Genomic DNA, 25,456 nt, shown 5'->3' with positions numbered 1-25,456 from the left:
GTGCTGCTGCAGTTGTATGACTTCCCACTGCTAGCCTGACAAACAAACACTGGCTAGCACCATGGCCAGAGCTGCAGCATAGCCACATTTTTCTGCTTGAGTATTTTCTCCAATCATGAATATTTTTTTTCACTCTTGCCTGCATTGGAAACAAGCATGCAATGCATACAAGCATGCACCTGAACTTTGTTAACCATATTCTAATACCAGGTTTATTGCTACTGGATCCACTAGCCTAAATTCTTTTCCCAAAGATCTAGATGAATTTCTGAATCTAGTGTTACTAAGAGATATTTTTTAGATTCACTACATTTCTGATTCATATGTTTTGGCTGAATAGGTTGTAGTCATTGTTTCTAGATGTAAAAGACTACATTTTGCAAAGCTGAACTGTGATTTTGAGGTTTGGCTTCCACACAAACCCAGTCATGCCCCCTTGCTCATTTGTTAGCCCTTTCTTAATCTTTTTATTATGCACCTTATTGATACTGTGTAATACTGATTTCTAGTCATATTTTGTCATGTTGCAGTACATCAAGTACCTTATAGAGCTGTGTGGATTACATCTGCTTAGTTATTTTTAATCATCAAAGCTTAGGCTCTTAAGAAATGCAATTAGATTTGTTTGACAAAGCTGATGTATTTCCCATATACCATGTTTACTGACTGACTGATTCCTGCAATACTTAATCAATTAAATCATGTACCATTTCCTCCTTGAATTTATCTAGGAGTGAGGTCATGCAAAATTATGCTCTTTTTCAATCTTTTTCTGTTTTGTGAACACTTTTACCATAGTAAAGAAACACATAATGGTCAGGACATTTGTATACAGCAGCTGGGCAGTTGAAAATGCATTCATTAGCATATTATAGCAGTGATACTTATTATTTATTATGCCATCATCAGAGAACACAATTAAGTTATTGTAGAGTTGCTATGGTTTCCAAAGGAGATACAGTGGAGACTAATTACCTCAAGATGCCAGATGGTGCTGAATAATTCCTGAGCAAATGCCTCATCACCTCTGCCTCTCCATGTTTGTATAGTAAACAAAACATGAATAAAATGGAGGCTGAGAATGTAGTGATTTCCCTTTATAGGTCTCCACAGGTTTGTGTTTGCCCTGAGCATATTTACATTCTTCAGACTGTATTGGTTAAATTTCTCCCATCTGTGCAAATATCCTAATGAATGAACTGCAAAAAAAATCATGTAAGAAAACTCTGCTGCTGGACATCTTGACTCAAAATGCTCCATCTGCACTATACCTGCAGTTTCAGTATTGTCTGTCACATCTATGCCAAGAATAGGTCAGGTAGAAAGGTACTTTATCCTGTCCACAGGGCAAGTAAGCTCTAAGAGACCCTTTAAGCACAGTCTATGCCCAGGCTTTCTATTTAGCCTAAGAACTTTTCAGACCATGAGGACATCATGCACTGCAGCAATGCAGAAGAGCATCATTTGGGCTGCAAGCCTGTAGAGTGCTCCACATAGCACTGTACAGGCAATCACTGGGAATCAAAAACATTACAAAGCTTAAGGGCATTGATGTTTGAGGCTGCTCAGCCTTACAGACAAGATTTTTTGTAGGTCTGTGCCTGATCTCATGACAGCTTTCTTTAATCTTTCAGGGATCACACTTTAATCGGGTATCTGCAAAACTTTCCATTATGCAAGGCAGATATCTAGTTGAGCTCCAGGCTTGCACATGTAGTAAGTATCAAACTATAGCTTTGCCATCAAGGGATGCAACAAAATATAATGCCACAAAGAAGTCTTTGGGATGGTGTCAGAGAGACACATGCCATAGTCCAAAATTTCTGGCTGTCCATAATGTTAGTGTGTATAACCTGAAGCACCAGGTCAATGCAATAAATAGGTCAGGCTCTGGGCAGAGGCTTTTGTGCCCTACTTCTGATACCAGTATCATAGGATTGCAAACACATGGCCACAAGAAACAGCCTTTCAATTTAGTGTATTTAGTATATCTTCAGAGTTTAAATTCAGATTTGCAGTTTGGTTGGTCTAGGAAAACAACCATAGAAAAACATAACAGCATTCAGAGCTTACCTATACAGAGATTGCTTAGGCTTTTCCAGATACTTCCAGTTATCTGACTGATATTTCACTTCTACAAAGGTTCATGGGGCTTGGTTTTCTCTGAGCTGGTCCAAGCTGGTGGGATTCTGTGTTCTTTTAGATACTCTGCAGGGTTTCAGTGATACCTGCTATGGGGACTCTCATGAGCACAGCCAACAGAGGCAGCTACAGATGTGGAAGTTCTGCATAGGGACCTTCTGGGCCTTCTTGGGAGAAGATCCAGGATCAATGATAATGGCTGTGAAACCTCTGAGAAATTTAAGGGTGCCTGCTGCTGTCAGGTGAGGATGAGGTAAGAGGAGATAAAAGGCTGCACAATGTCTACACCTAGTCCCAAGCGCAACCTCTGGAGAAGTGAAAGGATGGAAGCTGGTGACTTCTAGCACCAAGAGGAAGGATCCTACACTATCTGGGGGATTACAAGTACAAGATAGGTCCACTACACTCAAAGGTGAAGAGGAGCCAGATACGCCTTCAAGCAAAAATCTGCTCCACCTCTAGCTCACAAGGAAGAGTTTGGTCAAAGGAAAGGGGATGCAAGAGTGGCAAAAAGGTGGTTCTGCAAGTAGAATAAATTGGAATAAGAAGTGATGTCAGGTAAGGAACACAGGAGGGGGTCAACCTTCTGATGCCAGGAGCAAAGATATCTACAAACAGTGAAGCTGACTTGTAAACTGAGATCTTGGCCCATCTTCTGGGGTGCTGGAGGCAGCTCTCCTAGAAAACCCACAGAGATTTCCATCATGTCTGTGTCTGAAAGACTTGTTGTGGGGTATGGTAAAGTTCAGCCATACATAAGTGATGATAGCTTTAAAATTGTATGCAATAATTATTCAAAATTATGCAGCTAAATCAGTAATAGAGATATGCCTATTATTTAATTATATTATTAGGCAATTACTTACTTAGCAGTGTATTGCTGAATAGTAAATGCTTAATCATTATTTCAATATATTTCAATCTTGCAATTTAGAGAGTGTGAGTTAGACCCATAAAGCAGCAGTGTCCAAAGGAAAACATATGTAAAGCAGCAAAGATGTAAATATCAGCTCTTACTTTGCAGTGTTGGACTTCAAGTACAAAATTACTCTCTGTCTTGTCAGATTGTTTGAATATTTAAATAAGAAATTAGTTTAATCAATGGCCATTGCAATCATTGCCTCAGTTCAAGCTACATTTGTAAATGTAATTTAATTTCTTATTCCTGCATAACTTTTGTTTAGTTCTTGATTTCAACAGAGGAAATAATAACTGAAATGCCCAGATCAAATGAAATATTACACTTTTCCCCTTAAAATACTAGGTTTTTAGTAACACTGAAGACAGATAACTTTCTCAGGTCAAACTGTAAAAAAAAAGCACTGTTAAAGTATCAGCCAATTCAATAGGAATATGTAGGTTTCCCAAGATAGCACATGAAGCTCTACAGTTAATCTGAGGATAATACATATAATTCTAATAAATAAATTCTAATAAATAGTAATAAAACTATTTTATTATAGGACCCAGAGAGGTATGAAATCACTTCTTGCATTACACCATCTATTGATCATGAAACAGCAGATTGCATAGTTTGAAAATTTGGTGGGAAATGACTTGGCTGTGATCTATCTTGTTCCAGTCAGAGGAACTATGCATTTATTTTATACAGCTGATAAATCAGGACTTTCTGAAAATTAGTATGTATATTGCTGAAAGTTTACAAGCTAGACATTCTAAACAATAATTTTATTTTGCTGTAAAAAGTAGTGTAGAGATTCCAAGGAAGGATCAACAAAAGAGATCAGAAAGAAGCAGGAAAAATGGCAAGGCTTGAGTGGTGGGGAGGCAGATGAGCAGGGGATCAGAGCAGTGGAGAAAAAAAAGGACTATGAAAACTTTGCTAAATATGCAATTTTTTCTGCTTTGAGTACTCCATTTGCCAGGATTTTTGAATTTGATTAAAAGGCTTTCAGACAATTTGCCATAATAAAATACTTGCTTTTAACAAAATCATGGTATATGAAACTAATGCAAATTATTATACCAATTAATATATTCCTCACTCTGCTTTATTTTCTTGTTAACAGTGTTTGAAAGTTAGAGAAAAATGTTTCAAACTGAGAGAAGTTTGGACAGAGGAAGGGAGGTAGAAGTACTTCAAATTTGACACTGAAACACACATGCAAATAGTTTGTTGTATTGAACAACACATGGCAAAGAGGTTGTGATACACATGTGAAATACATCAATATGTGTTTGTTAAAATGAAAGAACATCAGCATTATTAATTTGCTGTAAGGTGAAGTGAGACTCTTGACTCCAGCTGATGGCACTAAATTCAATTACTGTGCACCAAGGAAACCTATTAGCTCTTGAAATCTGTCATCTCATGTGCTGGCTGGTGTAGTCTTATGAAGTAAGGGCTGCAACAATGCATCAGCAGAGAGAAAACAATCTTTGTTTCCTTTCAAAAAGGAAAATAACAAGACACATTCATGCATTGCATTCCAGTGAATGTGCATGTGTGTGTACATCTACTCCAACCACAGTCTCATAAAACCAGAACTGGGATTTAAACTTCATGTTTATTCAAATCAATTCAAATCAGTGTAAAACAGCATTTTGCAGAACATATGTATTTTCAGTAATACAATAATGGTATTCTTGTATGTTATATCATCACACTATATGCTGGGTTTTATCCCAGAATGAACATTTTTTTAGGCCTATGAATGATACTAAATGATAGGTAAAAAGCCCTAAGAAACAGAAATATATGTAGCCAAAAGTGTACAAATTTCTAAGGTGTTCAGATACAGTGTTTGATTAAAGCATTCATTGTATAACTGAGGGCATAATATGTATAAAAATTGACATCCTTGTCTATCAGGAAAGAAATCAATATTACATGAACAAATAATGGTGATACAGAGCTCATAAAAAGCTTGGAAAGGCATTCTGTGAGATATTTTTTTCCCTCTAGATTTGACAAATAGTATTTTTTAGAAAGCAGTATTTAAAAAAAAATATTTAGGCAAATACTCTATTAAAACTGTAGCTGAGATTCCAAAACTGAAGAACAGTGCCCTTAGTTCCTGTCAGTGTTTTTGTCAGGAACTTTACCCCATTTGCTCATGAAAATTATAACTTGATTCCCTGCTCTACTCTGTGTTGCCCTCCACTGTCAAGTTGCTGAAGGGAGAGGGCACAAAAAAGCCCCCACTTCAACCACTTGACCCTCTCTTGACTCAGTGAGGCTTTCACCCTGTGCCTTACTGGGTACCTGTGACATTTCTAAAGTGAAGAGGGACTGAAACAACAAAAATAAAGTTTGGCACATGGTCTAGAGTTCAACTTTTTCATCAAGAAAGACTGGTCCAGCAATCTGAGCACTAATGGCCAGTGGGCCAGTTCAGGTAAATGCCATACAGTACCACAGTTACTGTGTAGTCTTTGAGCTGCTCAGAAACTCCATCTCCTATTATGAGATTTAGGTCTGTCCAGGAAGACTGAAGTGCCTGAGTGTCACTGAGGGCCTGGGAAATGGCACAGAATCTATGTCTACTTCAAAGATCAGAGTGCTTCCTCCATTATCTGCTGGCATGCCTACTGTGTTCACACAACCTTCACAAGTCTCCCTTACCCCTGTAGTAGGCAATCAGAGCATCCCTCTGAGAAAGGTCTATGTTGACCTGAGCTGTAATTAAATATTAAAATGCAATCACTAAAATGCCAGGTAGGACATGTGATCTATAGATAGTTCTGTATCCAGCTTCTGTAAAGAACATCACCCCTGAGGTCCCTCCACGTCTGGCGTCCTCCCACAGCAAGGGGTGGCAACTTGGTACCCAGCTGCTCCCTGATTAAACAATGTGGAGAGCTGCTGAATGCTTTTGCACATTGTGAAGATATTCTAAAATAAGGTTAGGTACTCATCCACTGTGGTAATGTGGACCTGGCAAGAACTGGCTGTTGAAATCCATGTAAGCAGGTGGCTGATGGATTAGCTGCCAAGTGTTGAGATCTCACTGAAGGGAATAACTTTTGCTGAGTTAATGGCTATATCTTTTGCTGGCTTATCCTTGCACAATAGACTATATGAAAGAGGTCCAAGAGAGATGCAAGATGCTGTATGCACCTTTCTGCAACTCACCCTAAGATACTAGCTCTGGCAATTCTTGCACTGGTGATCTTCAGCACAAGATTGAAAAATGCCATTACTCAAAACCTGACTGGACATGGTCACAGGCAACTGTATAACTGCTGAAGTAAAATGATTGCATGGAGACCTTAGCTTCTCTGAAAAAATGCGATGTGTGTGCAAGGAAAAGTTTGAAAATAACAAATGAGTTCAGGATCAAAGAGAAAAGAAATATGCACATTTTAATATTGCACAATATTTACCCAGTCTTTAGATTTTAGGGGACTTGACTCGGTAGTTTTGAACATTTAGGAAGTGCCACTGATAACGAAGATTAATTTGTGTCAGTCAGTGGGTCATCCTTAAATCTGATCTCTGCACTATAGATAAACCACCAAAATGTTTCACTTTATGAAAAGGAGTCTTTTCCTGCCCAGTTGGTTTTGCTTTCATCTGGCTTATTTTTGTTGAAAATAAACAAAGCCTGCTGCAGGAAAATGAGAAACTCTCTCTCAAAGTGTAAGATACAGAAAGATTTGTGAGGGCAAATATTACAAATTACTTGTCCTGGAATTGAACTCCCAGTGAAAGGAGATTTTTGGATCCAATAAATGCCTTTGGAGACCACAGTGAAGGCATTCTAGTGACAGGGCATGTCCATGAAAATTCACTGCAGTGTCAGACATCTCAGGTGCCTATTTCATCAGGAATCATTATGCTGCTCAGTGTTCCAGGGACAGCTCTGGACAATGAAGTAGCTTTTGCATTCAAAGAGGTGACATTTAGTCACCAGGCATTTAACTGCCAGGCATAAAGGCCACTGCATGTGAACAGGGTTTGTTTGAGATGTGTGTGGTTAACTGGAGACTGAGGGTAAACTTGTAAAATTAAATATGCTGCAACTCAGTCAATATCTTGAGTTCAACATTATTGATGGTGGGGGTGGGGGGGTCGTGAGGAGGCAGTTTGAGTTCCTGCTAAGCTTAGAATTAGGATGCCACAAAACCTCACCAAAAATTTGGTTTGAAATTGTGTGCCTTTGAGAATACTTACTGCAAATGTAAAAACCCAGTAAAAAGAGAGTGTGCATTTGAATTTGTCTCTGATGAATACACGTCACAAAAGAAATAGTCATTTTTATATGCGTGTTCTGCTGAAGGCTGAATGATTTAGGAACTGATATAATTCAGCTTCATGGAGCAAAGAAATAAGAAATAGCAAGTTAACAGAGTAAAACTAATAAAACCAAAACAAAAACCCCCTCTGAAAGGTATTCTAACCAGAAAGCCATTTATAAATGAAGGAATCTCACACTCACAGAAAAAATCTTATAACTAAATGGTGGAATAGCAATGTGATCAGAATAATGCTGTGGGGCTGGCTGCATTGAAAAAGCTTGTACAGGCAGACTCAGGATACAGCCCTCAGACAAACCTTCAGGAAACAGTGTTGAATGCTGTCACTGGCTCTCAGCAGTGACAAATTAAGGTAGAGCTAGAAATACAATGATTCAGAGAGAGAAAAATTATTTGTTTTGCTTTGAAACAGCTTTAAGATATGTCTGAAAAAAATGAGAGATTTAGCATACAAGTCTTTTTTGCAAGTCAGTAATTTTTTGTGAAGATTTGATCAGGAAGCCTATAGAGAAAATGACAACTTCGTATTAAGTGGAGGAAAAATAATTACAATTTTTTTTTTCAGTTTCTTTGCCACTTTTTTCACCTATTGGGTCCTATTTTGGGTTGCAGGTATAAGAAATCAGACTGATGCTGCACCAGAAGCTCCTGAGATTTTAAGACCTAGAGACCATTCTGACATTGAGAATTCCTGTGGAGATAGACTGTCTTCCCCTTTAATTTGCAGTCTGGTTAATGAACCTGTGAATTGAATTAACTCAGCCAAAGTGCTCAAAATCCAAGCTGCAATGAAAAGAAAACAAGAGTGGAGTATGGTGGCTATACTTGGTAATTAAGACTGAAATAATAATAGTAGTAGTAACAATAATAATAACAACAACAACAACAAAAGAGTATGTGACTGAAGAGATATGATTCATTATATTGTACAAAGCAACCCCTTAAACAATGTTCAAATATCTTGAGTGCTGGGTACCCAGTCAGTGCATCAGTGTTTCCTGCTTCTAAAGAGCAGTCTCTAAAGTGATTAAGAGTAGCTAAGGGGGAAAGTTTCATATTTTAATTTTTTCCCCAGTGCTATGGTATGTACATATGCTTTTGGACAATGTTTGTCATCTCTTTTATTAAATAGCAAATGAATGGCCCAGGGAAGTGACTGGAAATTGGAATCATAAATAACTAGATTTATGACAGCAACAGTGCATTCAAGTGTGGGGAAAAAGCTGCCTCTCATTGCATCATTTGCTCCCAATGGTTTTGAAACAATCAGTGCCAGAAGAAAAAAACCTTAATCTGTCCTTCCAAGATTTTCCTTCCTCTAGATCAAAAAGCACCGGTTTTTCTGCGGGCAGACAGAAAAGCAGGGCCTCTCCCGTCTGCAGCCCCGCTGCCCCTGCCTGGGGCTGCTGCGTGCCAGCGTCACCCAGAGCCTGGCTCTGACAGAGCCTGACAGCCCTGTGCCAGTGGGTGAATCACTGCCCAGGCTGCTCATTTGCACTGACTAGGCTCTGGATTTCTGTTGGTATAAGGCAGTGATTTCACTCAGCTTCAGAGTGGTTTCATCAGTCAGTCCAGACAAGCATTTGCTGACATTGTTTCCCTGCTCACAGTAAGGGTTTCTCTGATTCAGACGGAGTGAGGTGATTCCCCATTTATTTGCTGAGGAAACACAGCCTAAGTGACTTAATGATTCATCCCTCTTGCAATTACCTCAGCCACTGAACAGACTAATACCCTCTATCTGGTCTCCTTCTGTTTGCCTCTAGACTCAGTTATAGTTCACTTTCAGGTGGAAAAGTCAAACCTGTCTCACCTTTTGTGTCCATGAATGGTTTTCCTGCCTCCAGGTGTCATAATGATTTACCTTTGGGAACTCATGGCTATTAAAATCTCCCCAGAGGCACATAAGAGAAGGCTGCTATGTTTCTCACATCCATTGTATGAAACACCATCTAGGGTTGAATACATTTGTATATACAGAAATATTTCTATCAAAAAAATTGATATCCACCTTATATTAAAAACAGCATAGCAATTCAGGGATTGGATGATATTTCTTATCAGCTGATGGCTCTATGGGGAATCATGCTATGTGCAAATCATCTTCTTTATATAGGAGTCAGTGTGATGTCATGTTCAACAATAGCATTTGGAAAAAAACCAACTTCACAAAATTTTTTCCTGTCTTAGCTGAAAAAACTGAAGACATGGAGAACAAATATATAGAGATTTATCAAGTTTTGAATGAAAAAACCTGCAGCAAGAACATTAGAGGTGACATCAGCTAGTAACAATGGAAATAAATGAAAGTCCTTTATCTTATTTTCATCACTTTTATTTCTGGGTATGAAATGAGACCTAAACTACATTATTATATATTATTATTGCTAGAGTATCTGCTGTCTACTATCACAATAATGGTGTGGTCTTCTGGGGAGAAGAAGATGATAAGAAGAAAGCTCTGAATGTATTTTTTTCCCATGAAAGCCATAAATGACTAGTAGTCATGTTTTTGGCTCAAAAATAAATGTCAGAAGTAGTACATAGTGGAATGTTTGAGGGAGGCATGCAAGATACGTGCTTCAAGTCAGATTGAGGGTCATGGTAGATATTTGCATGCTCAGCAGCAGAATTTTCCATCTGGTTAAGAACCAATTATTTAAATTATTAGAGGGATGTCTCTGCCCAAATTAAGGTGCAAATGAGACCATATACCAAAATCAATAGTGTGGATTTTAATTTAACAGTAAATGTGAGGTACAGAGGGAGAAGGAGAAAGAAATAGAGAAAGAGAGATGCTGTGGATCCTGTCCTGTTTGTACCCTTCTTCTGTGGTTTGCACCCTTCTTAGTGGTGAGTTATCTCAGTATTGTCAAAATGCTGGTCTCTGTCTTGATGGGGTGGGGGAAGCTGAAGAAACACAGAGTCCACTGTGTTTGTATTCACTCATGATCGGGGGGGAAGGCTCAGGTACATCCTCTGAGCTGGGGAGTTTCACCCTGGATGTTACTTTGGATCAGGGACACTTCAGGAGCCTTTGATGGTTTAGGGCACCTTCTAAAACATTACAGCCACCTCTCCCATCAGTGAAATTATGGCCCATTTTGGCCCATCAGCAGGGATGAGTACTTTGGGCTATGCATGAACGTCCTGGCACTCTCCTGAAGGGGAGTTTTCACACAGTATGTGTGTATGTATCCATGTATGTTTGTATGTATGTATGTATCTATCTATCTATCTATGGGAGTTTTCAGCCATAATGTAAAGGAGGACATTGGCATGGTAAAAAGCACTATCCCACCTCACAAACTTTGCCTCTTGCCAGACTTTTCCCTTACGTTGTTCAAAATCAGCTGCAGCCTCCAGCCAAGGTGTGCACTCCCTCTGCATCTGAGTTGTTAAATGGTCGATTGTTTGAGTCATTAAACATTAACAGTCCAGTCTCCAAGACTGAAAGCAGTAACTACCACAAAAGAATAAATCTGACCCAAAAAAGGGCTGTTTACATGTTGTTTGCATTGATTCCCTCAGCGTGAGAGCCCCAAAGTAACTTTTGCCCATCCAAAAAATCTGTTTGGATATAAACCAACCCAAAATATTTCTATAACCTAGGAAAAAAAATTAATAAAACATAAGCCTACTCAGAGTATTTATAAGTCCTTTTAATTTCTCTATAAGTAATATAACTCAGTTTCTCTGAGTAATTAAATTAAAACTGTATAATTAAACTTTTCTTGCATCCAAGGAATATTTGAGACATATAGTTAAATAAGGCTGCCCAATAATGAAGTTTAGAGCTCAGCAAAAGACTCAGAAGCTGTTTAACAGAACAAAACAATGTGTGTGGGGAAGATTACCACCTTCAAAATTTAACAGTACAGCATTCAGTGATCTACTTGGACTTTGTCCAAAATGCTGAAAGCAACTTGTAGGTCTCACATACCTATCTTGTAAAAAGAGCTGTAAGGATTTTATGTCTGATACGTGCTATATTTATGAGATATATTGAGATGTGTTATATTTATGAGTCAAAAGATAACAGAATTTTGACAGAATTTGAGATTTTATTTAGATGATACTACTCAGACAAGCTATCTGTAAACACGGATAACCTGGAAAGCATACTTGTGATACTTAAAAAATAGTTATGAATCACATGAGAAAGAGCAACACTAAACTGAATTTCACTAGAATGTTAGTTCTTTTCAATGTAGCAGAATGCCAGGTCCTTTTATTCCTTATACTTGTCTTATTTATACTTTTCCACCAGCCGAACACAGAAAGATGGCCTCTATCTCTAGTGGGAGCTAGGAGAAATAGGTGTATGAGGAATTTCAGGACAGGGTTCAGGAATCTGCTGCTGCTGCTGAAACTGTTTCATGTGGGGCTCTGAGAATTGAAATGTCTCTCTGAAGCTTTCACTGAAGCTGACTTTTTCATCTTTGTTTGAAGAAGGACTGACTGCAATACTTGAAAACGAACCTTGAAAAGTGTCATTAGTAATTTTTCTTTACAAGCAAAGAGCATATATCTTTTTAAAGTTCCTGACTGTTCCTTAGTCATTGAAACAATGATAAATGCATTATGGATACAGGAGGGGATATTCTTCCTAGTGAAGGAGAGCTTCCTGTGGTAAGTTCTTCCAAAGCATTAGTGTTTGGATTGGGACATGTGATGGAGAAGTGGTATCAGATTTTAGGTCAGATTTCAAGCAAAAAAATATGGGAAGATATTTTCACATTTAGGAAATTTAAGCAGAACTTACAAGGACTGTGTACAAATATTTTGCTCTGCTATTATCTTCTAATCTCATTTTTTTTCTTTCTCAACACAGCCTTACCTATAGTATCCAGTGTAGATGACAGTGAATCCAAGCTCAGCGGAGCTTGGGCAGAGCCATTGGAATCATCAGACAGAACATATTTTTTGTCTTTTTTTTTTTAGTGGTTGCTCCACAGCCTAGAAAACCTTTAGCTGACCCTGAGATGTGTTCTGTGCTGGATTCTGGCAACCAGATCTCCTTCCCTGGGACTTGCCTGTCAGTAAGGAGGTGGACTGGGGGAGAGTTGCACTCTCTGTACTTAATCCTACCCCCAAGTAGGATGTCTTGTTTGCATATGTGGCCCCAGAAACTGGTGGTGTTACTTGTGTGGGTGGAACTACATGGAATGTCTGTTTTAATATCTGGCCCATGCATCACATGAAGGAACATTCTAGCTGAGTTTATCTTATGACGAGCTTTTTTTTTCTCTGCTGAATTGAAGTTTTTTCTCCCTGATGCTTCTTATCTACACAGCGATTTTTTCACAACAAAGTTTTTCTTTCATCTACAAATTGCTGCTCTAATGGAAATATTTTTCTGTCATTATTTTTTTTTCTGTTCAAATAGAACACAGAAGATATGACAGAGCTCTTAATGGAGCTCAGCATAGGAATTCAGTTCTAATCTAGGCTGTAAAATTTGTGTCCATCAAAAACTTTGGCATCTAGCTACAGGGTAGAGCTTCTGGAGAAACAGCTAACATTTACACATCTCTTATGGTGACCACTTACATGACTAGAAAGAGCTACAAACAATGAATTTTTATGCCAACTAGGTAAGAGAAGTAACAAAAAATAATGTTTGTTATCAGCTTTCTGACATGGATCAAAATTTCTAGCCACTATTCTTACTACTATAGTCAGAAGGCTATAAGTGTTTTCCACACTCTCAAGACCCTCCTGCTCTTTGCCTTGCATGACTCAGATAAAATGTAACATATTTAAGAGCTGACCTTTTACTTTGTCCAGAGTAAATGAACGAATTAAATCTGGAAGTACCACATAATGACAGAATCTTTTAATGTACTGCTGCTTCTGTGTTTAGCTCAGCAGCTTGACTTCTGTGAAAACTTACTGTGGGAAAAATGGAAATGAATTTACTGTTCAAATGGCTGTGAATTTCAAGTTCAGGATACTAATTGATTGCATTTCCAAATGCAATGTAGAACATTCCTCTCTAAAGATTTTGGAAATGGATGCTTTCTGCTCACCCTAGCAAAAAGGATAACAGAAGGTTTCCCTATGTCTCTAGGTCCTTGTGCACTTGTGTGCATGGCCTAGACAGCTCTCGATATCCTCATTCATTTAATTCCTTCATTATATAAATTGAACAAAAATTACAACCTATTCACTAATGCAAACAGAAATAAAGGCCCAAAACCCTTGACCTTCTGTCTAACAATTATTTTAAATGAAATCTACAAATAAAATGTAATTACAGTGTAAAGCACTTACTATATGAATAATTAGGCATTACAATAGCAACAGTATGCTTGGTTTGTTCTTGTCTGTATTATTTCCATTTAGCAGCTGCTACATCTGACAAACAATTGCCAGATGCAGGAGTTCCCTGATGGGGACCTGAATGTGCTCTGAGTGTCCTCATGAACTTTACTACAGTCAAAAATGATTCTGAACCTGCAGAAAAGTAGACAGCTGTTTTGCTGACTTAGCAAATAGGAATATTCCTTCTCTGAACAAGTGGGAAATGCACTAAATCTGTCTCAGATATAAACAATTTAGTTAGCATTCACTGTTCAAATTATCTGCTTTTGTAATCTCTAAGGCATAAGGCATGTTGTTCATAAACTTTAATTATTTCTAGCAAAATTAACAAAGCTTACCATACAAGCTTTTACAAACCAAAACACCTGCTCCGCAGCAACAGGAGGGAAATCCAGGTCTTTTGAATATCTGTGTCCTGATGTTTACTCTGCTAATTTCGTATTAAGAATTAGAGATTACAAAATATGATTCTGATTACTGCCAGTGAAATAGAGTTGGGGACAGTTTGTAGAATGAAAAAAAAAATTAACATCACAAGACATGTCACTGTGAATTCATACCATCTGTCTAATGATGAATGACACCAGTGTGGTTGGTATCAAGTCAGCCTACAGATTGGTTATATATACTTAGTAATGTGCAAATACATCACACAGAATGGCCCTGCACACACTGTGCATCAAAACAGAGCATATAATGCTTTGTCACGGGGTAAACTGGTCTATTAAAATGGTCACATGGTCTGAAATGAAGCAGGCAGTTGCTGATTTCAGCCCATTTTATTATTTTTTTTTTTACATATTCTCTCCTGAAGTCTCATTTAGTGATTCACGTTCCATTTTGCTGCTATTTGAATGCCAGAAATTCTATTTTTTTTATACCTTTTATTCTCTGATCCATGGGGATGTCACAAGGTACATTTTTTACTGCAATTTCAAACAGCACACTCTACACTTCTTCAGCAAAGTGCAAACAATCTTTGCTTCTTAACACATGTCTAGATACCCTTTGGAACATTTTGCTACAGTTTAATGTTATTGATTTGTGGTTCTTTCCAGAGTTGAAACAGGTAGTGCTCCAAAATTAGTGAAATGGAACACCTAGGGGAGATTCTTTACTTGTGTAAGCTATAGAAATTGAACTATGTAGATGTGTGATGAACTCTGACAGCAAGATTTACTGATATATTAAAGAAAATACATCAGAATTATAAATGAGATTACAGTTTCCTTCTACACCCTTCTGTTGTTTTTTTTTTATTTTTTTCCTTCCTGGTACAGATATAATGATCTCACTTGGCATAATGTGATTGCTACTTTAGCTTAATTTTTCATTATAGAAGTATTAAAGACTTTGCCTCCCTTGGCCTAATATGAGTGATTTAAAAGGTAAATATTGAGACTAAGTTTATTATCTAGACTTCCCTACTTTGTCATGGATGAAAGATGCAATGAGTTGCTTCTGCAGGTACCTTCTTTCATAGAGCATGAATTCTCAGTCTCAGAGTAGATGTTTGTCTTTCAGTTTGCCATGTACAGCATCTGTCCCCTGGCCTTCATCTAGTACTGGTATCTTAGTTCTATGTCAAGCAGAAGCAGTAGCAGTCAACAACTAGAAGAAGCATCATCTTCTTTGTTTCTTTCAACTTAGTGATATATTAAAAATGATAAATCTGGGGATTTTATTGGCAGTCATATTATTTATCACAGTATCAGGGTAATGTGTTTGTCCAGTTCCTTGTAAAATGAAACAGTCACATGAAAAGTAATGGATGAAATAGCTTATTTACAAGTGTTTGCTCTTTTTTTTACAGAGTGCTTCTCTGTTCAGGCGAGATCTCTCTAGACACTTTATTTCCTGTGTGCTTTGACTTTATGGTTGTTGGAACCCCTGTCCTCGAATTAATCAGTGGCAGAACATTAGAACCAAACTAAGCAGAAACAAAATCTAACAACAGCCAAATGATTCAGTAAGAGTAATAATTATGGACAAAAAATATCTCCCTACTGCAAAACCCCAGAGTTTTTAACAGATACTGCTCATGAAATGAGATAAGCCTTTGGATGAACACTAGTATGCGTAGGAAAGCTAAAAATGATAAACAGAAATAAAACAGTTGGCAGCATGCAGATCAAACTGCAAATGGAGTGAGTTTAGGCATTTAATACAGTTTTAGTCTACAGGGGCAACAGAGATGCTTGGTCAGGTTGTATTCTTTCTGTTGTTGCTAAGAACATACACCCAGGCAGATGGTACAAATACATGCATCTCAGGTTTTTGAACTCTCAAATATCTTATATCACATACACAACCTGTTTAGAGTCTTAATCTGTTTCTACTAGATATGTGCACTTAGCCCCAAAGTCACAAATTTGCTCACAGAAGGTCCGCAGCTGGAACACCAGGATGAAATCTTACACATGTAAATGCTTCTGTCAAGAGGCACACTCCACTTTGCTTAATTATTTTTTTTTTTTTGCAGAGAAAATTGTGCATACCGTTTCTTATCTGTCATAGCCAGACGTAAAAATATTTCCCAGTGAATAATGGAATTGCCATGAAACTAAACAATGAACTAATTTCCTACCAACAGAGTACAAGATGCAAACAGTATTTGGAGTGTTTTTAAAACGTGGTACTAATTAATTCTGCATTTATTCAATGCTACATTAACCTTCTAAGTCACTCAGGTAGCATCAAGTTATTTGTGTTCCAGAAAATACAAGTTTACTCATTGCCTGCAACAGCAGTAAAATGGTATGTGTTAAAGGATATGTAGTGCCAATTGGAGAAGAGAAAAATATTACAAATTTTTGTGCAAAACGTGTGTTATAGAAGATCAGATTTCTAAAATGTGTGGCAATTAATTGAAAGACAGTTGGTTTGTATTGTTTAAATAAAAATGAATATGAATAAAGTTAATTACTGCAAGAGTAGTTTCCAAGCCACTTAGATAATCATGGAAATACTATGATACAGTTAACTTCAGCATAGGTACCAGGCTAAGTAATTTCTCCAAGTATCTTGCAGCTCTGTTTGGATAACTCCATAAAAGATACTTTTATTTATTCTTCTACAGAATGTTCCTTGTTCTGAGTCACATTTTAGTAATAATGAAATATATTTCTTGTCAAAACTCCTGTGGGCAAGTGGCTATGACACAATCAGTGTGATTCAGCATCCTCCTCCTCAAATGCATTTCACAAATATTCTTATAACTGTATTTAATATTAGTACAGACTTTGATACTAGATGTTTCTCTTTGAAAGATAAGTAACAATGTATTTTAACTCTTGTAACATTATTTTAACCTATTTTTTCTGCATTAGTTATAGTAGTTAATAATACAGTGAATCATCTTATGCAGAAAGAAGTGTGGCAAACACGAGTGCTATGAAATGCCACTAATCATTGTGTTTCCATTTTGTGGATGGGAAATAAGTAATTTTATATTTCAGCCTTGAAAAATCATGATTTTATTTGGGCTGAAGAGCAGTATTTTCATGCATCTTATTCTAAATAAAGTCAAAATAACCCCCACATAACTGTTGAAAGATCTGAACCTGCATTTTTAAAATCTTGACCAGATGCTTGAAGCTCTGCAGCTGCTTGTGAGTGCAGGCATTACCATTCTGGGTTGGCTGAGCATCTAGGGACTCATTCATGCCTACACCTATTGGGGGGGTCACAGCCTTCAGGAAGGAATTCAGTATTCATGAGTCTAGAGAGAAAATGAAACTGTAGAGAGTGTCCAGGGAATGTTTGACACGAAAGTGAGGAGGGGATGGAGGTCTCAATGTTGTATTTTTCTTTAAATGAAGAAAACACAGAAATAGCACTGTAAGTAGGAATCATCATGCAAACTCAGAAGCAGCTTGGGGGTTTAAGGTGCTACTACATGATATTGAGTAGACATAGCTAGAATTCTCAAGTGTGGGTTGGTTATTTTTACATCCAAAGCTGGGTGCTGAACACTGTGGCAACCACTACTTGTGATTTGCTAGGATAGGACAATGTGATTCCCTGTGGATGAATCCATGTTACCCTACTTCTTATTGTTGATCCTTGTTGCCTCAATTATTTAGCTTTCTCCTACTCCTTGTTCAGATTCCCTTGCCCAGTCCCTGACAAAGCAGAACATACGCTGTGGTTGCTGTGTGGTGCTAGCTACAACTCAGTTTTATTTAATAACAACATTGTGTTATTAAATAAATGTGCAACAAATTCTGACTAATTGCTTCTCCACTGCTCTGCCAGTCTGTGAAAAGGTCAGCACTGAAAACCATCAAGTAGCAGCTCCCTGCTGAATCTCTGTAAGATTGTGTAAAAAAGCAGACTTTGGCGAATGATATTTGACTGATAGGGAAGTTAAGTGTTTTGATGAAAGAAATGTACCATCATTGATTCAGGTGCTGAAGTTTTTTCATTTTTTCCCCAGGTGCAATGAACATAAACAGTTTTGACTTTGTAGATCTTGTGAAAAACTCTTTGTGTTTTTTAGCAAATCAAACTGCTTTCATATAAACTTGTGTAATTGCTGTTATTTGGTGTATTACAGAGTCACAGAATCAGAGAATGTTATGAATCGCAATGGAACTTAAAGGATCATCAAAGTCCAACTCCTGCCCCTGCGCAGGACACCCCAAAGGTCATACCTTGGGCCTGAGAGCATTGTCCAAATGCTTTTTGAACCCTTCCCTTCCCTTCCCTTCCCTTCCCTTCCCTTCCCTTCCCTTCCCTTCCCTTCCCTTTTAATCAATGCATATAGTTCCTCCCTTTCTTGCTTTCTTCCTTAGTGCTAAAAAGTACACAATGTCTTTTTAATATTTAATTAATGAGATCACTTTACAGGTTTTAGTTTAAAGGTAACCATAGCACAAATGCATCCATTATTAACTGCAGAAAGGCAGTGGCTTCTTGGGAACCCTCTTTAGTTTAATATGAGAACCCCTGTCAGCAGAAAACAGCGCCGATATTGTTGTTAAGTGTGACAAACTGGCAAATGCAATGGGGAGCACGCTGGAACAATGCAAACTGCTGCTGTCAATGGAAGAGGCGATGTTTAAGGGCGAGGTGAAGGCGGACAGCGAGAGGCTGCTGAGGAAGGTTCGGTTCCGCGTCGCGTCCTCGCACAGCGGGCGGGTGCTGAAGGAGGTGTATGCCGACGGCGAGGCTGCCGACTCGCTGGACTCCGAGTATGCCAGCAGCTCCGAGACTGACCAGACCAGCCGGCTGAGCGAGCTGGACGGGCAGCAGAATGGACACGTAGGGTCCGAGTGCGATGAGAATGATAACGAGCAGGACGACTTGCTCATTTTAGTCAGAGCCACTAAAGAGAAGGGGTTTGGTACAAAGCGAGTCAACATCCTCAGCAAAAATGGCACAGTCAGGGGAGTCAAGCACAAAGTCAGCGCTGGTCAAGCTCTGTTTGACAATTTGGCAAAAGTATTTCAGGTAGGTGGTGCAGATCTGCTGGCTGTGAGCTGTCTCTGTGTCTTTTTAACTCCACACATTATTCTTCCCTTTGTTCAAACTGCTCTGATCTAGGATTTCTCAATATTCTGTCTCATTCCCATTACTATCCACTTGGACAAGAGAAGCTCATTGGTCATTCTAGTATCAAACAGCTCCATGCTCCATATTGGCTGCGAACTTTGATTTTCAAAATTGACCTAATATTTGCAGAGTAGAAATATGTATGTTGTGCTTCCCATGACTGGATGAGGAATGAAATGTATCAGAGGATTTAAGTGGGGCTTTTCTGGACATCTATACAGGTCTCCCATACAGGGACGTGTCATGTTTCCACTCCTATTATATTAATTCTAATGAGTTTACGATGTTATCTACTGTCCCCTACATGTAAATATGTATACTTGCAAATTCCATTCTGTTTAATCTGCAAAGTAGGTCAAACTAGGTACAAGGTGGCAGCAATGATGGTTTTCCCACATGAAAATTTCAGGGGAATGAAATCTTAGTCGGAGGTCTCTTTTATTAATGTCTGTTTTCTATCTATTTTGTAGAAGGAGCAGAATATCTGTATTTGAAACAGTATATGCCACACTAATGCCTTAGTCAGAGAAACAGAGGCCTTCAGAAAAATCAAGATAAAAGTTCTAAAATATTTATCTCATATATATAATTTATCTCTATATGCTATTCAAGCCTTTCAATCATTAATATTCACAACAGACAGCAACAAGAGTGCAGCCAGACTGTTTCTGAAGTTCTTAAAATCCACAATTATGCTTTTCAATTAAATTATCCTGTTATGGTTTCAGGGCATTATTTTAAAAATTTTACACAGTTTTAAATAATGGGGAATTTGATATTAATAATGATTCTTTTTGCATTTTGAAATTACTTTGAAATGAGGTAATTTCATTTTACGTTAATAAATGTCAGTAGATTAAAATTCTCTTGCTTCTGGATACTAATTTATTCTCTGTGTTGTACCTCAATTAACAGTCTTTTTGTCAATATAAATGTTCCTGTAGAAGTTGAGTTTCAGAGAAGAATTTCATGTTCATTTCTGTCCTTTACATCACATCACATAACACTCAAGTGGTTTGCCTTCTTTCAAGCTGCTCATGGAAGAGTTTGTCTTTAATTCCTTATTCTGATAAAATTTGTAACAAACTCACTTTTTAAAGGTAGATTTGAATTAGTAAGTATTAACTGAGCCATGTTTGGGTTCTTCTCCAACTTCAATTCCATTGTTCCATGTTATTTCACTACACAGTACCCAATTTCACCCCACTAGCCTCATTCCCTTCTAAAAACAGTCTTCTACTACATCAGTAACATAACACTAAGCTAAGAAATTTGAATCAGCTAAATAAACAGACCCATCTGAAGACACATGCACCCTAATTATTGTCCCTGCCTTATTGCTTTTTCTATCCCCAGTTTTAGGTTGGAAGTTCTTCAGGAAAGGCCCATGGACTGAGATCAATGTACTTTGATTGCAAAACTTCTTGTATTCCTAGCAGAGTTAATGGTAGGACCAGTGCTATTTCCAAGAGGTGTTTTTCCAGAAGAAAGTATTTTCTTGAAAGGAGGCATATCCCTCTTATAGCTTCAGAAAAGTACATGTATCCAAGTCTGCCACAGAATTCCTTAATTAAAACCTTTAGTTTAAAAGGTGGTAAGATTTTTTTTATTGACAATATTTTACTGTGGAAGAAAGGGGAAAAATTTAATTATCAGATGAAAATAGTTTTTCATACAGCAGGTAATTCTAATGAAGAACTTTGCTACAGGCATTGTGAAGTCCAAAAGAAAAGGCAGGTTTTCAAACTGAATGAGTGAAATACAAGTGGAACTGATAAGCTTCTTCCTAGGCAGGTCTAGATGAGTGATGCCCAGAAAAAATGGTATATTCTTACATTAAGACATATATTCAACAATATAGAGAAGACAATGATTTGAGGTTTCTACACAAATTCAGATTTCCCCAGAGATAAAGCCCTAAGTCTAGTGAAAAAGAATGATGGTTTGTGTATCTTTTATGTCTTACTCTGAGCCCATTTTGTATGCCACATGCTGAGCACAGAGGAGAGCAAAGCACAAAGGTTAGCTTTGAGATGGATTTGAAAATGCTTGATCCTAATGAGAAGTATGATTGAAATCCATCCAATTACAAATTAAATAATGGCCTTTAGAATAAGATTAAAAGATGGTTTCTAATTTTCCGTAAGCATGTTCCAGACAATTAATTGAGCTGTAATACCAGTTAGAGAACAAGAGTTCTTGTTTCAAAGTCTTAGTAAGATAGAAAGATGTCTTAGCAGGTACAACACAAAATCTCTCCATCTGGGCATTTTCTAAGTTACCCACTTGATTATGTGAAGTCATCTTCAATTACATGTTTCTCCTAGATATGCAGCAGCAAATGTATAACAGCAGTTAATAGGAGAGTGCCCCTCCCTGAGGAGAGTCCATCTCTGCCCCTTGGTTGATTCAACAGCAGGAGCTTGTACAAGATGAATACATTGTACACTCAGTGTTAGTGTCAAGTCAGTATTTTTAATCTCAGAGTATGCACATGAAATCTTGACAATCTTGTATTCTAAGCATTGATAAATTCTTGTATGCAAATTCTTCTTATTTAGTATTTACTGTATCACTGCCTAGCTAAAACACGCATGTAAGAAGCCAAATACTGAGTGTTTGTGGGTGTCCTGTGACCCTGAAACTAGGGTGTGGCTTTTTTCTGCAATATCAGCATTCTGATTCTTCAGATTATCTGGAAACTTCTTTAATTTACAATTTCCCCAAATCCCTAGAGGCTCTCTGTGATAGAGGAGAGATCCTTTGAAGCAAATCACTTTGTTCAGTTATTCTAGGGATAAGCAGGGACTCATTAACTGGGCTTCATTATGTTGTGCAGTCAAGATCTTTGATTTTGATTTCTGTTCAATACCTGTGCTAAAAGCACTTGTGTATTTTAATGTTCTATGGAAATGTTTGGATTTGTGAATATTTTTTTCACACTTTCTTACTACAGCCTTTCTACAGAATTGGTTCAGACACTTTTTTCCTACAACAAACTTATCTGAAAAAAAATCACACCTTCTGGAGCTTTTTTTAATTTTGAGACAGTGATGTAAGGCAAGAAGTATTTTCAGATGAAAAGGTCTTTTTGGTTGTTGTTGCTATATTATACAAGCCTGGTCTGAGAATATATATCTAGATTTGTGTCCCCTGCTACACCTTCCCACAGTCATGAACTCAGCACTTCCTACACCCATTCAATCCATGACCTCTCATTTCCACTGTTCTCTGGGAAGCTGAGTCCTTCACATTACTCTGTGTCCCCAGAATGTCTGTGTCCCCAGATGGGAGCTGCTCCAGCGCTGTGACAGTGAAAGGTCTCCCTCTAGGTCACCCTTGCACACCAGGGCATCCCCGTGTGAAGGTGCTGCCAGGTGAGTGGGAGCAGCTGTGGGAGCTGGGGCCAACACATCCATGGGGAAGGAATGTGGGACAGAGCAGGACATGTCCAGGGCTTGCCTCAGCTTCAAGGGAGAATATTCTAGGGGAAGAAAGGTGGGGAAGAGACCAGCTCTATTGATGCTTCAGGACAGCATGGTTTCCATGGCAACACCTCCAGCCTTTTCCTCCTTGGGGTGGATGGCACAAACAGACTGTTGACATGGCAACCACATCCTGGCAGGGTGAGGGAGTGGTGGGTGGGGTGGTGATGTGTGCTGACATAACAACCGCTCTGGGTCAGGAAGGTGAGAGGGAGGTCGCTGGTGGTCATCTGTGGCAGGCAGGGACAGTCACATGTGTCACCCAGCCTCCACTAGCACCTAATCTGGGCCTGGGGAAAGCCTCCCACAATGCTGGAAATACAGGGAGCAGACAGCTGGGAATGGTTTATTTGTGAGAAACACACACTACTGAAAATCCTGAAAAGCAGGAGGGAGCTGGAGCTCCCACTGTCCCTGTTCATGCCCCTCCTTGGTACAAATTTTCTCCTGCTGAGGCTCTGAAGCTGACAGCATTGGCAGCTCTGAAGCTGGGGACATGACTTGCCAATTGTGTCAGAAGCATAAGCCCCTTCTGTGCATATCTGAAGTAATTGTGGTTTTATTTCAGTATACTACCAAAATTCCATATTCAAATATTACAATATTGTTTAAATGCAAATGGATATGAATATTTCCTGTAACCCTCTGTAAAAAGCAGTAGAGAAATAGTTCTTTTTTCCTTGAAATAAATATAATTATTTTCACAACCAATTTTTATGACTAAGCCATTCCTATGGCTATGGCCGAGCCACATAGAGCTAAAATCCTTGGGTTGTCTAATACATTACTAGGTAGTGCAGTGATCATTTTATGCCAAACTGGGTTTCCATCCCAATGTGCAATGTAATGGAGCTCAGTCAAAGGTTTTACACAGGTCTCTCCTCATTTTCCATGTTTCAGCATGGGTATTTTTCCTCCATTCCCATAATTGCACACTCCACTGGCCTTCCAGCCTCTTCTGAAAGGTCAGGTTCTGCTAAATTAGCCACAGAACTCATTCTCAGGCAGGGTTTCCTGACATCTATTGCAAAAGGGCAGGCCTTGTTAACAAACCCGATGAATGCCTTTGTGAGCATTGCGTCAGAGAGGATACGGGTGAGGAGTCAGACATAATGCACACAGTCATTACAAAATTTCCAAGCACAGTTCCTCAGGCAGAGCTCACATGTAAGGTTGTGAAGTGCAAGTCACTATTCAGCCTGATGAAGAATGAGCTTATTAATGTTTAGAGAGAAAGGTGTGAAAGAATAAAAAATCATGTGGAAGTTTGTTAGGAGGAGAGCATTTGGGGTGGTTAAGAGCACTTTCATCTTTCTTTACTTGTCGGCGACCTGGAAAAGTGAATATAAAGCAGGACATGCAGAGCTTACTAACTAATAGGGCTAGCTAGTACCACAAACAAAATAAAGTGAAATACAGCAGAAAAACCAACCATCTTCCAATGAAGTCAGAGGCTGCAAACTGATGTTAAGGAAAGGTTCTTGTGTAGTAGTACAAGCAGAGATTTTTAGGGTGGGTGGCATGTTGTATACCACTGCAGCCTCTGGAGCATAGATCACTACAATCCCCAAAAGTCTGGGGAGATGAGAAAGAGAGATCTGCACTTTCATTGGAGAAGTCTTGATAAGACTTGAAGAGACTTCTCTTGATAAAGAGAAGTCTCTTTCTTGCTGATTAGCTGAAGGTCAGTCCTGACACTCCAGAAATCACTGGACTATTTGAATTCAAAATCCTCTTCTAGGACTGGACAAAGATTGTAAAAACTCATCTGATCTTTGCCTTCATATTCTCCTCCACAGACATTACTTTGACTCCGAAATGGACATAGCTTACAAAAGAAAACAATGGATTGCTTGTAAAGAGTGTTTGATGTAGTAACGTCCCTTATATGGATAGAGATAAATACCAGTGAGCTGCAGGTATCTGAGCTACAGACTTCCAGTGTATTTTCCTAGTGTTATTAATTTATTTAATTTTATTTATTTAAAATTAATTTTATTAAGTCTGGAAAACTAATTATTGAACAGTGTTGCACTGAAATCCACTGGAGAACAGGAAAAATTGTAATAACATGGAGGATCAAGTGATTATGAAAAGCAGGTTTTTGCTTGTTACAGAAAATTCAGTTAGAAGGACAACTAGATCACTACTTGAATAGGCACAGAGTTGCTTCACCACTTGCTTTGTACCTTCAGAAGGGCTTTGATCTGTGACCACATCGCATTGGACACTGATTCTACTGATGCTGTTGATCATGTCACAGTTATTAGAAGCGGTTTCCAGAGTGGATGTTTGAACAGACACACTGAATTAAAAAGCGAGATGGTCAGGTCTCTGATCTTTTAACTGGAACCTGCATTTGATCAGTACTTAAGATATTGGTTTTTATTGTTCACATGTTGGAGAAATCAGTTGCAAGGCACTGAGGTCAGACAAGTCTATTACTAGACTATTCAGTACATTTTAGGATTTGCTTCTGTTGGACTTGAAATATATATTTGACATATACTTGATAGGATCAATAAATATATTTTTAACTATCTAAACCTCTGAGAGTGATATACAAGTTTGGAGTTAAAAAAGACTTGTCTGTCTTATTTTCAGAAAGTGTAGATATGGGAGGTCCTAACTTCTTAACACACTCAACATTGGGTGGCTTACCAACAAAACTATGGTTATATATATCACTTTTTAAAGACTGAATCAATAATTGAGTAAAAAAAATT

The 25,456-nt window shown here is 38.2% G+C and overlaps 1 protein-coding gene across 1 annotated transcript in view; it reads left to right on the top strand.

Moving 5' to 3' along the window:
• The first annotated feature begins 18,696 nt into the window (after positions 1–18,696).
• The window catches only part of GRXCR1 (glutaredoxin and cysteine rich domain containing 1), a 38,403-nt gene continuing 31,643 nt past the window's right edge, over positions 18,697–25,456 (top strand). The window contains exon 1 of the mRNA XM_041402941.1: positions 18,697–19,143. Within this exon, the coding sequence (XP_041258875.1) occupies positions 18,697–19,143 (447 nt within the window). The remainder of the gene's footprint in view (positions 19,144–25,456) is intronic.

The sequence above is a fragment of the Onychostruthus taczanowskii genome, unplaced genomic scaffold (genome assembly GCF_017590055.1).
Source record: "Onychostruthus taczanowskii isolate IOZ18803 unplaced genomic scaffold, ASM1759005v1 scaffold2, whole genome shotgun sequence".
NCBI lineage: Eukaryota > Metazoa > Chordata > Aves > Passeriformes > Passeridae > Onychostruthus > Onychostruthus taczanowskii.
Note: the sequence above shows the minus strand (reverse complement) of the source record. Positions and strands in the feature narration are given on the sequence as shown.